Source organism: Uranotaenia lowii, chromosome 2 (genome assembly GCF_029784155.1).
Source record: "Uranotaenia lowii strain MFRU-FL chromosome 2, ASM2978415v1, whole genome shotgun sequence".
In the NCBI taxonomy this organism is placed as follows: Eukaryota; Metazoa; Arthropoda; class Insecta; order Diptera; family Culicidae; genus Uranotaenia; species Uranotaenia lowii.
Window position 1 is genome coordinate 114,923,854 of NC_073692.1, and position 12,663 is coordinate 114,936,516.

General features: G+C 36.7%; 1 protein-coding gene across 5 annotated transcripts in view; it reads right to left on the minus strand.

Moving 5' to 3' along the window:
• Nucleotides 1–12,663, minus strand: part of LOC129749344 (disintegrin and metalloproteinase domain-containing protein 10) — a 192,347-nt gene that overhangs the window by 27,019 nt on the left and 152,665 nt on the right. For all 5 annotated transcript variants that reach the window (XR_008738024.1, XM_055744287.1, XM_055744284.1 and 2 more), the window contains exons 4-5: nt 5,718–5,911; nt 5,331–5,625 (exon numbers count right to left, since the gene is read on the minus strand). Coding sequence is in view for 4 of the 5 variants with exons in the window: in XM_055744287.1 (XP_055600262.1) it covers nt 5,331–5,625; nt 5,718–5,911 (489 nt within the window). In the remaining variant the exon portion in view is untranslated. The remainder of the gene's footprint in view (nt 1–5,330; nt 5,626–5,717; nt 5,912–12,663) is intronic.

Genomic DNA, 12,663 nt, shown 5'->3' on the forward strand with positions numbered 1-12,663 from the left:
AATTCTGAATCTGAACTCTGAATCTGAATTCTGAATCTGAATTCTGAATCTGAATTCTGAATCTGAATTCTGAATCTGAATTCTGAATCTGAATTCTGAATCTGAATTCTGAATCTGAATTCTGAATCTGAATTCTGAATCTGAATTCTGAATCTGAATTCTGAATCTGAATTCTGAATCTGAATTCTGAATCTGAATTCTGAATCTGAATTCTGAATCTGAATTCTGAATCTGAATTCTGAATCTGAATTCTGAATCTGAATTCTGAATCTGAATTCTGAATCTGAATTCTGAATCTGAATTCTGAATCTGAATTCTGAATCTGAATTCTGAATCTGAATTCTGAATCTGAATTCTGAATCTGAATTCTGAATCTGAATTCTGGATCTGAATTCTGAATCTGAATTCTGAATCTGAATTCTGAATTCTGAATCTGAATTCTGAATCTGAATTCTGAATCTGAATTCTGAATCTGAATTCTGAATCTGAATTCTGAATCTGAATTCTGAATCTGAATTCTTAATCTGAATTCTGAATCTGAATTCTGAATCTGAATTCTGAATCTGAATTCTGAATCTGAATTCTGAATCTGAATTCTGTATTCTGAATTCTGAATTCTGAATCTGAATTCTGAATCTGAATTCTGAATCTGAATTCTGAATCTGAATTCTGAATCTGAATTCTGAATCTGAATTCTGAATCTGAATTCTGAATCTGAATTCTGAATCTGAATTCTGAATCTGAATTCTGAATCTGAATTCTGAATCTGAATTCTGAATCTGAATTCTGAATCTGAATTCTGAATCTGAATTCTGAATCTGAATTCTGAATCTGAATTCTGAATCTGAATTCTGAATCTGAATTCTGAATCTGAATTCTGAATCTGAATTCTGAATCTGAATTCTGAATCTGAATATGAGTTCTGAATCTGAATTTTGAATTCTGAATTCTGAATCCTGAATTCTGATTCCTAAACCTGTATTCTGAATTTGAAAACTGAATCTGAATTCTGCATCTGAAATTGAATCTAAATTATGTATGAGTATGTAGAAATGAAAAAAAAAAACATAAATTTATTCTTCAACACGGGTTAAAAAACGAGGGTCATAAAATCTTCATATAAATTCCCCCCCAACGCAGTTTTCTGTACGGCTCTGCATTTTGTTGACACCCGGCATGGCTATAGACACTATAATTTCATATATGAAATTATAGTGTCTATAGGCATGGCGGACTCTGAAGGAAACGCCCATCCGCCATTTGCTGCATTGAAAAGCAAGAAGTGTAAGATATAAACACTGTTGCCGTATTTGCCCCAGCAGACTGAGAAACTGCCCAGACCACGGTGCGTCTTAGTAATGCCTTTTACCTATTTGAGTTTGAGCCACTCCTAGTCAAGCGTGCCGATGGTTTATTGGATAGCGTTTTCAACTTGGAACCTGAAGGTTTTTGGTTCGATTCCCGAGTCAATAAATTTTAGTTTTTTATTTTGATTATCTCCAATTTATAAATGATTGCTGGTGCTGCTGCTTCGAGGCGCCACTAGCAACTTTTTTTTATGCTATAATAAGTATGATATGAATTTGATAAAGAAAACGGTTTCAACTATTTTGTTTTTTTCCCGTTTTTGAAAGGGTTGTGTAGAAAAAAAAAATGCATTCTTTTGAGACTAAAATCATTTTAATTGTGCAGCCCAGTTTCGCAAAAACGTTCTTGACATTTTTAAAATGGCACATACAAATCTACGGACATCAACAGAACTCGTCGAGCTGAGTCGATAGGTACCTATAAAGGTATGTCTAAGACCCATAATTAATGATCTCTCAAATCGACCGATAACCAAACCTTTCTGTTAGAAAGGCAAAACATTCGGACCTCTAATCTTCTTCTGTCGATTCTTAGATCTGTGTCGTATCGTTTTATCACAAAACTCACAGTTGCAGCACGATAACGAGTTGTTTTCGAACGTCCCGTTTAAAAAACTGAGTATTTTCCATAACTTGGCGAAAAATAAATTTGTCCTATTGCTCTTTGATTGGTTTTTTTTTTTAATTTTTGAAGTACAAAAAAAATGTCATAAACTATATACCTTGTGCACTATGCATACTTGCTATCTTTGTGCAAATTTTTAAGCAAACATACCCAATGAGTGATTTTCTTCAGCGTTTGCTATGTGATGCAATTTGATGTGGGATATCCTAGTTTTACACAATTTTTTAAAACAGTTTCAAGAATCTTGATAAGCATGCAACCTAAATTTAAATTTAAGACGATTATTCTTACTTTCAATTTATTATTCCGATTTGTTATTTATTTCATGAACAAGAAATTAGTTGATAGGACACTGATATTTATACGAGTCTTGCCCTTGATTTCAATTTTGGTATATATAGTGTCAGTTTATATTTATTTATTTTTAATGTGTAATATGTATGAACTGAATTCTGAATATAATTTGAATCGGAAACTGACTACAAAATTTGATTTTAAATATCTGTATTAAGTAATTTTTTTTGTGCACAACATTTTACTTAAAAAAAGAAAGGTTTCTTAGTGAGAATTTAAATAGATTCAAATTTTTTATTTCAAACTTTTGGTTACCACAAATCTACAAATCTTGACTACAGCTCTTAATATTTTTTTCACATTATCAATCTTATTAGAAAATCATGTTAAATGGTTATGGGTATTGAATTCGTAGTTGTCGATTGAATTCCTCAATTTTGTCGTAGTAGATATTTTCTAGCACCCATCCCTCTGAAGTTTTTCAACATGTTGCTTTTAAAATATATATACCTGATTTTCTGAAAGCAGAGCAATTTACCATGTGTGCATGGATTCACCGTCATTCATCCAAAATAAACTTTTTTGCATGCTAAAGGTAAAGAATAAAGGCTTTTATAGATTCAAATGAAAATGTGTGTTATATATATGGTTTTTCACTATGGCTGTACGGATTCACCGCATTTTAATCAAATATTGGACTTTTTGCAAACTTTTAAAAAGCATTTTGACAAATCTTAACTAAACCAAAGTCGAAACCATGTAGTTCATGTTGGCAATAACGATTTAAATAATTAATTTTATTTTTTGTTTTGTTTTTTTTTTTTCATTCCTGGAAAAGAAATATTTCAATTATATCTTTAAAATTAAATTAATTTATTTAATATTAAAAAACAGGTTTTTGCAATCCTATATTTATCTGATAAGATGGTAATTGAATCAATATCCAAGAAATTGGAAAACTGTAAGATTTCAACGTCCTAGAACTTATTTTAGAGTCAAGGGTTTTACTCATAAATCATCGAACAATAAGAAGTTTCAGAATTAGATACCTTTTATAATTTTCAGTATAGAGTGAAATATATTGTGTAATTGACACGAACCTTCATGAAGGTAACTTAATTAAACCTTAAAAACGCTTCTCGCTCCTACGGCTATGGTATGGACAATAATAATTTTGTTGGTCTTCCGAATAGTCTGAGGACTAAGAAGCGGTGTTGGTATACCGTATATCGATAGCCACTCAACCCAGAAAACCACCATATCCGGGGTATGCTAAACGGTCCAAAATGCATTCATTTCCGGGCAACAGTCCACACACATGGGAACAAAATGCGGTTTGCCTGATCTGATAAACATTTCTGGTTTGATGTTACATCCCAAAGGTATTTGTAATAACTACATCAAATGTTTCAACATAATTTATCACAGAAATTCAGATTACCTTTGCAAGCAAAACGTCAATTGATGTTCATACTTTTTGGGAGGAACATTGAAAGTGTTTTAAATTCTTTTCTCTCAAACTGCTAATTTTCCACGTAGCCTAAAACAATGAGTCTTTTCATACCAGACTGCTGAAAAAAAAACACTGTACCTATTTGTTGAGTATCTATTCTCAATTAGACTGGTGTGCCATTTCGTTTTACGATTATTGCCTCCCAAATTATGCAACTTTTCGGCTGGCCCAGTCCCGACTTTTCAAAACAAGTCCATTCAAGTCTCGGAACAGACAGATCAGAGACCATAGGCTAAGTTTTCCGTGGCAACCAGCGAGAACAGTAAACAACAGAGTTGCACTAGAAGGAGAGAGGAGAAGGAGGTTCGCAACCATTCATCATCGTCAGGTGAAATGTGCGGCCACAGAGATTCGTGGAGCCATATTGGATGATGTTGTTGAAATTGTAAAAAATATAAACTCAGTTGGTTCTTTTGAGGCGCCGCGGCGCGCGGCAAGACGTTCGTTGGCCGGCCGCGGAGAAAATCCGTCATGCACCACCCCCTGGCGAGTGGCCCCGGGAAATGGGTTTTCAAATAAACCATTGTACGCTTAACTGTCCATAATGGGCGGTGGAATCGGCCAGGCTTTTTGGCATTCAGCGTCGTCGTCGACGTCGATGAACACCCAACAGCTGTCATAGAAATATATCACTTGTGACTGCCAGTGGCCAGCCAAGGGTTTTCTGGGTGAAGTCAGCTTTTCTGGTTGAAGAAAAATTCATCTTAAATCAGTGATAATTTTGTTAGATGCATTTTGATATAATACCTGTATCTTGAGAATTTTCATCACACGCAAAACCTAAACTCGACAAATTATTCGTGTAGAATTAAACTTTCCACTTAGGCATACTTTGTTCAGTTACTCACAGAAATGTATTAATGTGGACTTTCGGGTCCAGCTCGGTCACCCACCAGTGAGGATTCAACCTCTGAGACACGATTAAAAAATTTGGTCCTTCGAACCGGATCTAGGAATATTGTTTCGCGTAGCTTACAATAGAAAGTGCATATCACGGGTCTCAAACGTCCTTGGCGGGGCTGGGGTTTTAAGCAATGAACTTTCAGATCTTACACAAAATGTTAAACAAGAGCCCTGGCATCATCATTGCATCAACAACGACTACACTCTTACTGATGATACTTATCTCTTATCCTCATAACAATGTAAATGAAAAGCTTCATCCGTTTCTTCCTTGGTTCGATCCTTAGCGGATTTAGTTAGCACTTATTTAATTTTGCTAAGCCGGGGGTGTAAATGCACGTGTTATTACGTGATAATCAAAATTAAACTACCGCCACTGCACTGCCTGTCGATAGCCCACAAAACGTTTCCTTATAACAGATGCAATCTTAATGGTACATCATCGATCAACGATCTTGGTTATGAAACAACTTTTACCACTTCGGTTTTTATGCCGATATGTCTGAGGTACGTCTGAGTCAGCCTATACAAAAGACCTAATGAACTCCAGAAGCTGCCCGTAGTGCCGGGGTAAGAAATAACAAAAAGCAAAAACAGAACGAATACAAAAAAAAAACATCTTATTCACCTTTCCTCCGGTGCCGGTACGGATCGTCTACGTGCTTCTCGTTGTAGATCACCGAGTGGAACGGCTCGTCATGGCCCTCGACGCCATGGTGCAGCGGATGGGTATCCGGGTTGGAGCTGTTCCGGAAGTAGTGTTTGGCCCGTTCCACGTAGTAGCTGTCTCGGGCCGTGATCAGTTTGCCCTCGAACACCCCGTCGATGATGGACCCGAACACGTGGCTCTCCGGGTCCCCGAGCACTTCCCCATGGTAGAGGTGCGCCGTGTCGGCCTTGATCGGACCGTTGTCGGTCTGAATCTGTAGAGCCGGAGGAAATGGAAAGCAAAATTTATCGATTCTCCGTCGACGGATTGACGTTTGAAGATCGTTTTCCTGCATACTCTACTTACCTCTAACTTATCGCTAAAAGTACTGAGATCTCTTCTTAGCCTAATGTTAAAATCTCGCCCGTGGGCCTTAAATCTAAGCTGTACATGATGATCTTTGGTGACTGATCGCTTGGCTCTACTGTGACTAGCATGAAGATGTTTGTGGTCGTAGCTAAGCGTTTCGTAGTGGGATATGTATTCGTTGAGGCGGCGCTCTGCGGAGGAAATGAGAAAGAGAAAAAAGAAAAAATGTTAGAATTTGATGTATACATTTGTTGGAGATGATTAATAAGTTGTAAAAGTTAATTATTACGAAACATGTAATTGACAAAAGGCAAGCTTATTTTTAACATAATCCATGATTTGCATATAAATCAACACTATTTGTAAAAAGAATGAAGATGTCATCGTTACACTAAACACAAAAATGTTTGTTATCCGAAAAAGATATTTTTTTAGTTTCAAAATGATTGCTGATACATGAATAATTCAACTTATTTGGTCAAAATTTGAGACTGGATGAACGACGTCCAAGTTTGTCTCAAACTGAATAAGATAAATTTCGTGCTTCTTTTATACTACAACGTAGAGGTTTTACTTAAAGTCTTCATTTTTCTAATCCGAACCAGATTTTCATGTTAACCCTAATCCGCTCTTGAGTGTCGATATGACACTGTTGGTAGGTTGGCGTCTTGTAACTTTATTCAGGTGTATCCAAATTTTAAAAAAAATCTTCGGCAACCCTCAATGAATTCTTAGAAACTTTAATTTTGCATCATTACTTTTTTATGGACGCACACAGAATGCCCAGACAAAAAACAACTTCAGACCTAAACTGTCAATTTGAAACTTCTCGCTTAAAATCGTAATATTTCTCTTGTTTCTCAACCGATGTTTACAAAACTTATAGTTTTGGAAACCTCGTAATGGAACTCAAATAAGTTTCCAAACAATATTCAGCTACAACACTTAAAGGGTGATACGGTCAAAATTTGGTCAAGGGAAAACGCGTGTAAATCGGTGAAATCGTTTGTTTAAAAAATCAAATTAAATTTCTTTTTCAAGTTTAATTAGTATAAAATTCAAGAAAAATATTCAGTTAGGCTTCCGCTTTTCCAAATCCGAATTGCCGGGCTTTACGCTTAACCCCTGCCATCAGATTTTGTACAGCCACCTTGTCCACCTTCTTCGCCACAGAAAGCCAGTTTTCCTTGAACTGCTGTTCGTCCTTAGCAGTTTTTTGGTCTTCTTTAGGTTCCGCTTGACAATAGCCCAGTATTTCTCAATTAGGCGTAGCTCTGGCGTGTTGGGAGGGTGCTTGTCCTTGGAAACCACCTGCACGTTGTTGGCGGCGTACCACTCCATGGCCTTTTTACCGTAATGGCAAGATGCCAAATCCGGCCAAAACAGTACGAAACAAACGTGTTTCTTCAGGAAAGGCAGCAGACGTTTATTCAAACACTCTTTTACGTAAATTTCTTGGTTGACAGTCCCGGAAGCTATGAAAATGCTGCTTTTCAAGCCACAGGTAAAGATGGCTTGCCAAACCAGATATTTCTTCGCGAACTTTGGCAGTTTCATGTGCTTGAAAATTTCTGCTACCTTTCCCCTTCCTTTTGCCGTATAAAACTCCTGTCCTGGAAGCTGCTTGTAGTCGGCTTTGACGTAGGTTTCGTCGTCCATTACCACGCAGTCAAACTTCGTCAGCATCGTCGTGTACAGCCTCCGGAATCGCGCTTTGGCCGTCGTATTTTGTTTATCATCGCGATTTGGAGTCACTACCTTTTTGTAAGTCGATAGTCCGGCTCGTTTTTTAGCTCGATGCACGGTTTTAGACGATACACCTAGCTTATTTGCGGCAGCTCGGAGAAAGAGGTTAGGGTATCGCTTGAAACTACCGGCAACTCTCTTTGTCGTTAAGCGGCTTCCAGTTTTCGATTTCCCCCCGATCTAGCCTTCCTGGCTGTCGAGAAACGTTCCCCAAACACTTTAATTACATTTGTAACGGTTGATTCGGCAACTTTTAGCGATTTTGCCAGCTCGGATTTTCGCGATGTGCGAGCAAAATTTTGATACGCTGCTCTTCTTCCTTGGACGGCATTTTGACAACTGAAGAGTGAATTCCAAAATCAAAATAGGAGCAACATTCTACATACACACACCCACACCCTCAAAATGAGGGGTGTTCAGGTTTTTTAAAGAAAATTGGAAGAAATGCGTCAAGTTGTTATTGACAAAATTTTGACCGTATCACCCTTTAAGTTTTCCGTTATTCAAAGAATAAAAAAAATCAAAAAAACATGCTTAGGAGGAAAAACAGACTGTAGATCAGCAAGTGTCCAAAAAAGCTGAAATTAGAAGCTATACGCACAAGGATATATTTTTTTTTTTAATTTTATAAATAGTGACCACAAAAAATGTACAAAAACTGGTGTTAAAATCGTACTTTTTAATCAATGAATCAGATAAATTTTGAACATGGATTGGAAAGTTGACGTTATTTGGCACATTTTCGCATCTTTGGATTTTCAAACAACGAAACACAGAATTTTCGACTATTTCTCATGGTTTCTTTTTCGATACATATAAACGAGACTGGTTTGTTTCATGGTCCATCATCAAATTTTTGGGAAATTTTCTGTTCCTATGTCTGCTGAACGAACCAGGACGAAAAAATGATCTTCTTGGTCACTTCCTGAATTGTCAATTTCTCGGTCATTTGGCTAAGCTAAGCTAAAGCTAAGCTAAAGCTAAGCTAAAGCTAAGCTAAAGCTAAGCTAAAGCTAAGCTAAAGCTAAGCTAAAGCTAAGCTAAAGCTAAGCTAAAGCTAAGCTAAAGCTAAGCTAAAGCTAAGCTAAAGCTAAGCTAAAGCTAAGCTAAAGCTAAGCTAAAGCTAAGCTAAAGCTAAGCTAAAGCTAAGCTAAAGCTAAGCTAAAGCTAAGCTAAAGCTAAGCTAAAGCTAAGCTAAAGCTAAGCTAAAGCTAAGCTAAAGCTAAGCTAAAGCTAAGCTAAAGCTAAGCTAAAGCTAAGCTAAAGCTAAGCTAAAGCTAAGCTAAAGCTAAGCTAAAGCTAAGCTAAAGCTAAGCTAAAGCTAAGCTAAAGCTAAGCTAAAGCTAAGCTAAAGCTAAGCTAAAGCTAAGCTAAAGCTAAGCTAAAGCTAAGCTAAAGCTAAGCTAAAGCTAAGCTAAAGCTAAGCTAAAGCTAAGCTAAAGCTAAGCTAAAGCTAAGCTAAAGCTAAGCTAAAGCTAAGCTAAAGCTAAGCTAAAGCTAAGCTAAAGCTAAGCTAAAGCTAAGCTAAAGCTAAGCTAAAGCTAAGCTAAAGCTAAGCTAAAGCTAAGCTAAAGCTAAGCTAAAGCTAAGCTAAAGCTAAGCTAAAGCTAAGCTAAAGCTATACTAAAGCTAAGCTAAAGCTAAGCTAAAGCTAAGCTAAAGCTAAGTTAAAGCTAAGCTAAAGCTAAGCAAAAGCTAAGCAAAAGCTAAGCTAAAGCTAAGCTAAAGCTAAGCAAAAGCTAAGCTAAAGCTAAGCTAAAGCTAAGCTAAAGCTAAGCTAAAGCTAAGCTAAAGCTAAGCGAAAGCTAAAGCTAGCCCAAAGCTTAGACATCAGACATCACACTGATAACTAACTTTAAAATGGTGCGTTTTTTCGAGTACGTACTTGAGTTTTCTCTGTTTTTACTCATGAATTTCTTAAATCTATATGCATTCCAATGGCTGAATAGTTACATTTATAATATTTGTCCTCTCATTTGGAAGATATCGCGATTAATTCCTTTTCACAAGAAAGGTTCCTGAGCGTTAGCAGAAAACTACATAGGCGTGGCCATACTATCTACCTTGCCAAAACTGTTTGAAAAGTTGAGACATCAACGGTTCTATCAAGTCTTGGAAACTAAAATTTCATCGTGTAAACATGGATTTTTTTTAGAGAAGATCGATGGTAACAAACCTTTGCGAGTTCACTACTCGTGTTCTGAATTGGATGGTGAAAGGATTTCAAGTAGACAGCATTGATACGGACATGTCGAAAGCATAAATGATCTGATGTTCTTTCTAAAAATTGAACATGATTTGATAAACTGATCTTTTCTACGCTCAGGAGTGACAGCCAACACCAGCAATGTGGTCTTAAGAAGACGAAGACTTTAAGCTCCTGAGATTAGGCGAACAAACTACAATCGCAACGATCCAGCCCTAAGGTTTATGAGGGTTTACAGTGTTAACAGTGTCATTGATTTCAATTGTTTATCTATTATCAAAAATCTATACATTTTATTATCAAGAAAACCACTGTATATAAGATAATTTTAAGATAGCCGGGATGGCAGGCTTAGCCCATATATCCGCCAACAAATAAAAAAAATTACATAGTTACACATTTGATGATCAAAAATCAATTATTCAACTAAAATCTAAAAATATTGAACCTGAATAAACGAAAAGCAATTCGACTCGCTTGACGAAGTTCTAATGCAGAACTTAAAAAAAAATGATCTCCAACCATCCGTAATAATTTATCCCATACTGTTTCCCCAAAATTAGCATACAAAATATGTGTGAGCAGCTCCTAGCATAAAATAGGCTTAACTAGTGTAACACAATCCCAAAATGTGATGGGAGAAAATTCCCAATTTTCCAACGAAGAAGAGCGCAAAAAGTGGGATACCATTGTAAGCCGATAATATATTTACTGGGGATCGAGGCTCGCTAGCTACGTAAGTATACAACAGCCAGTCACCACAATTTCACCCGTCATCAACCGATGACAAAATTCAGAGAATTCTGCCATAGAAGGGAAAATTATTAATGTAATTATCATGCTCGCTCAGTGTAATAATGAATTCAACAATGGGTGACTGACTGGGCGGGACAAAAAACTTGGATGCGAGCTGATATAATCGGAATGAACTCTCTGTGTGACCGAGCGGGGGTAATTTCGATTTTCTCCTCTATCTTCGGGAGCAGCGCGATCGAAAAAAGAGAACGTCAAATGTCATAGAACTTTTGGGGCACGGGGATTTTTCTCGATGTGCTATACATTTTTGAACCGAGTTTCCGGGTGCTTTCGTTCCGAGCTACTTTTGGTTGTGTTTCAGCTAAAAGAACAATATTAACGTTTTATTTGCTTACAACCCATGACACAATTTGATTAAACATGGTATTGATAAGTTCAATCCATGTTAATATAATATCCGAAATAATATTACATTCATACAATTACAAAAAAAAAAGATACAATCATGAAGCAGGTTTAAATCTGACATTTTTTTAACATTATTTGAATAACTCTAGGAGGACCTATAAAAGTTTGGTATTCTCAAATAATTATTTATTTGTTTTTTCGTTGTGTGACAGAACCTGCTCCTAGAATGTTTTATCAACTACCCCTACGCGTGAGCAAGCCACGTCTCAAGTACGGTTTACACAAAATATCGACTCAACTAACATGGTTAAGATACAGTTCCAGTTGCACTTCCTCGACCCACTAAAGAAACGTACGGCACCAGTTGTGTGCATTTTGTTCCGAGGCGAGGAGAAAAAAATAACGTGCCAAACAACATCTGGGCATGCAATTACAATTACAAACTGCACCGGACCAGACAACGAATTCTGCGTATACAGTTACGAAACATTCCCACGACTTAAATTGCGGGCGCTCCGCACGCTTTTTTATATTATTTTTGTTCATTTTCTTCTGGCACTGCTGACTGACTTGAACCGGTGCGCTTTCGACATCAGCATGAACTGACTGTGGAGATACAAGAATGAGAATATAAAACCAAACAACCATGAGGAAACGTACATACTATGTATGGTTGAGCCAGCCGGATCTTTGTGGAACTAACCGCTGGAAAAAAGGTTTCAATGGAAGGTCACACAAATGCAGTAACATTGAGAACAGAAGGTTAGTTTCGTGTCCGTGGCTCAGAGCTCAGTGCAATTCATCAAAGGGCTTTATGAATACCAAATACCCAAGCTGACGATTGTTTAATGAGTTCTGCTAATGCACTGGATGTAAACAAATCAGAAATTAAAATGAGACTTTTGCTTGGCGTCTTGGAAAAGTATCAACTGGCTTAGATTGTTAATTCAATTGTCCTGAACCTTCTTTTCTATAACGGATTTTAAAGGGTTGGTTAAAGCTGTAGCTGGGGTAGCTCATATCACCATAAACACGAAAACACTGATAGAAAATACACAAGTCATGAAATGCAAAGGAAATAATTTAGTTTCATTTAATTAAAATTAGATATTTTTAATAGGTTGTGCTTTATGGAAAAGTACTCCGAGCAGCTGATTACTACCAAAAAATAGTCTAGATTCAGGAGTTTTTTTTTTATATAGGATTTCTAAATTATACTTAACCCTTTAATGTAGACTTTTTTTTGAATGAGAATAGCAGTTATTGATTCAGTGAAATAATAATATTTTAATTCGAATAACACAACTGAACAGTTTTGAAGTCGTTATTTTGAGTATTATAAAAGCTATAACCTATCAAAGTTGAAAAATAATTTTCTAAATTCTTAACCTTCCCACGACGCCGTTCGGGTCAATATGATCCGAAGCAAACTTCAAAATCGTCATAACTCTTTAAAAAAAATCGGGAAAATATGAAATTTGGAACATATAACTAAAATCACTAGATACACCATCTGTAGAAAAAGCAACTTCCGGTGACCACCGGCTGAAAAACAATCAAAATGATGAAGACAATTACGTCAAAATATTCTTACGTATCAGCACAAACCACCCTACGTAGCCATGCGGACGATTCCTTAAGTCTGCTATAGGAAGGCAGATTTCGAGAGAACGACCGGGAGAGCAATCGATTTTGTTCGATTTAAGTTCTCCCGGGGAGTTGTGCTTGCTTGCTATAAATCGTTTGAAAATTTGCTCGAATTCCGACATCTTTTAGTAAATTCGAAAAACGTTGCTACAAATTATTGAAAAACCTCAAAAAAACCTC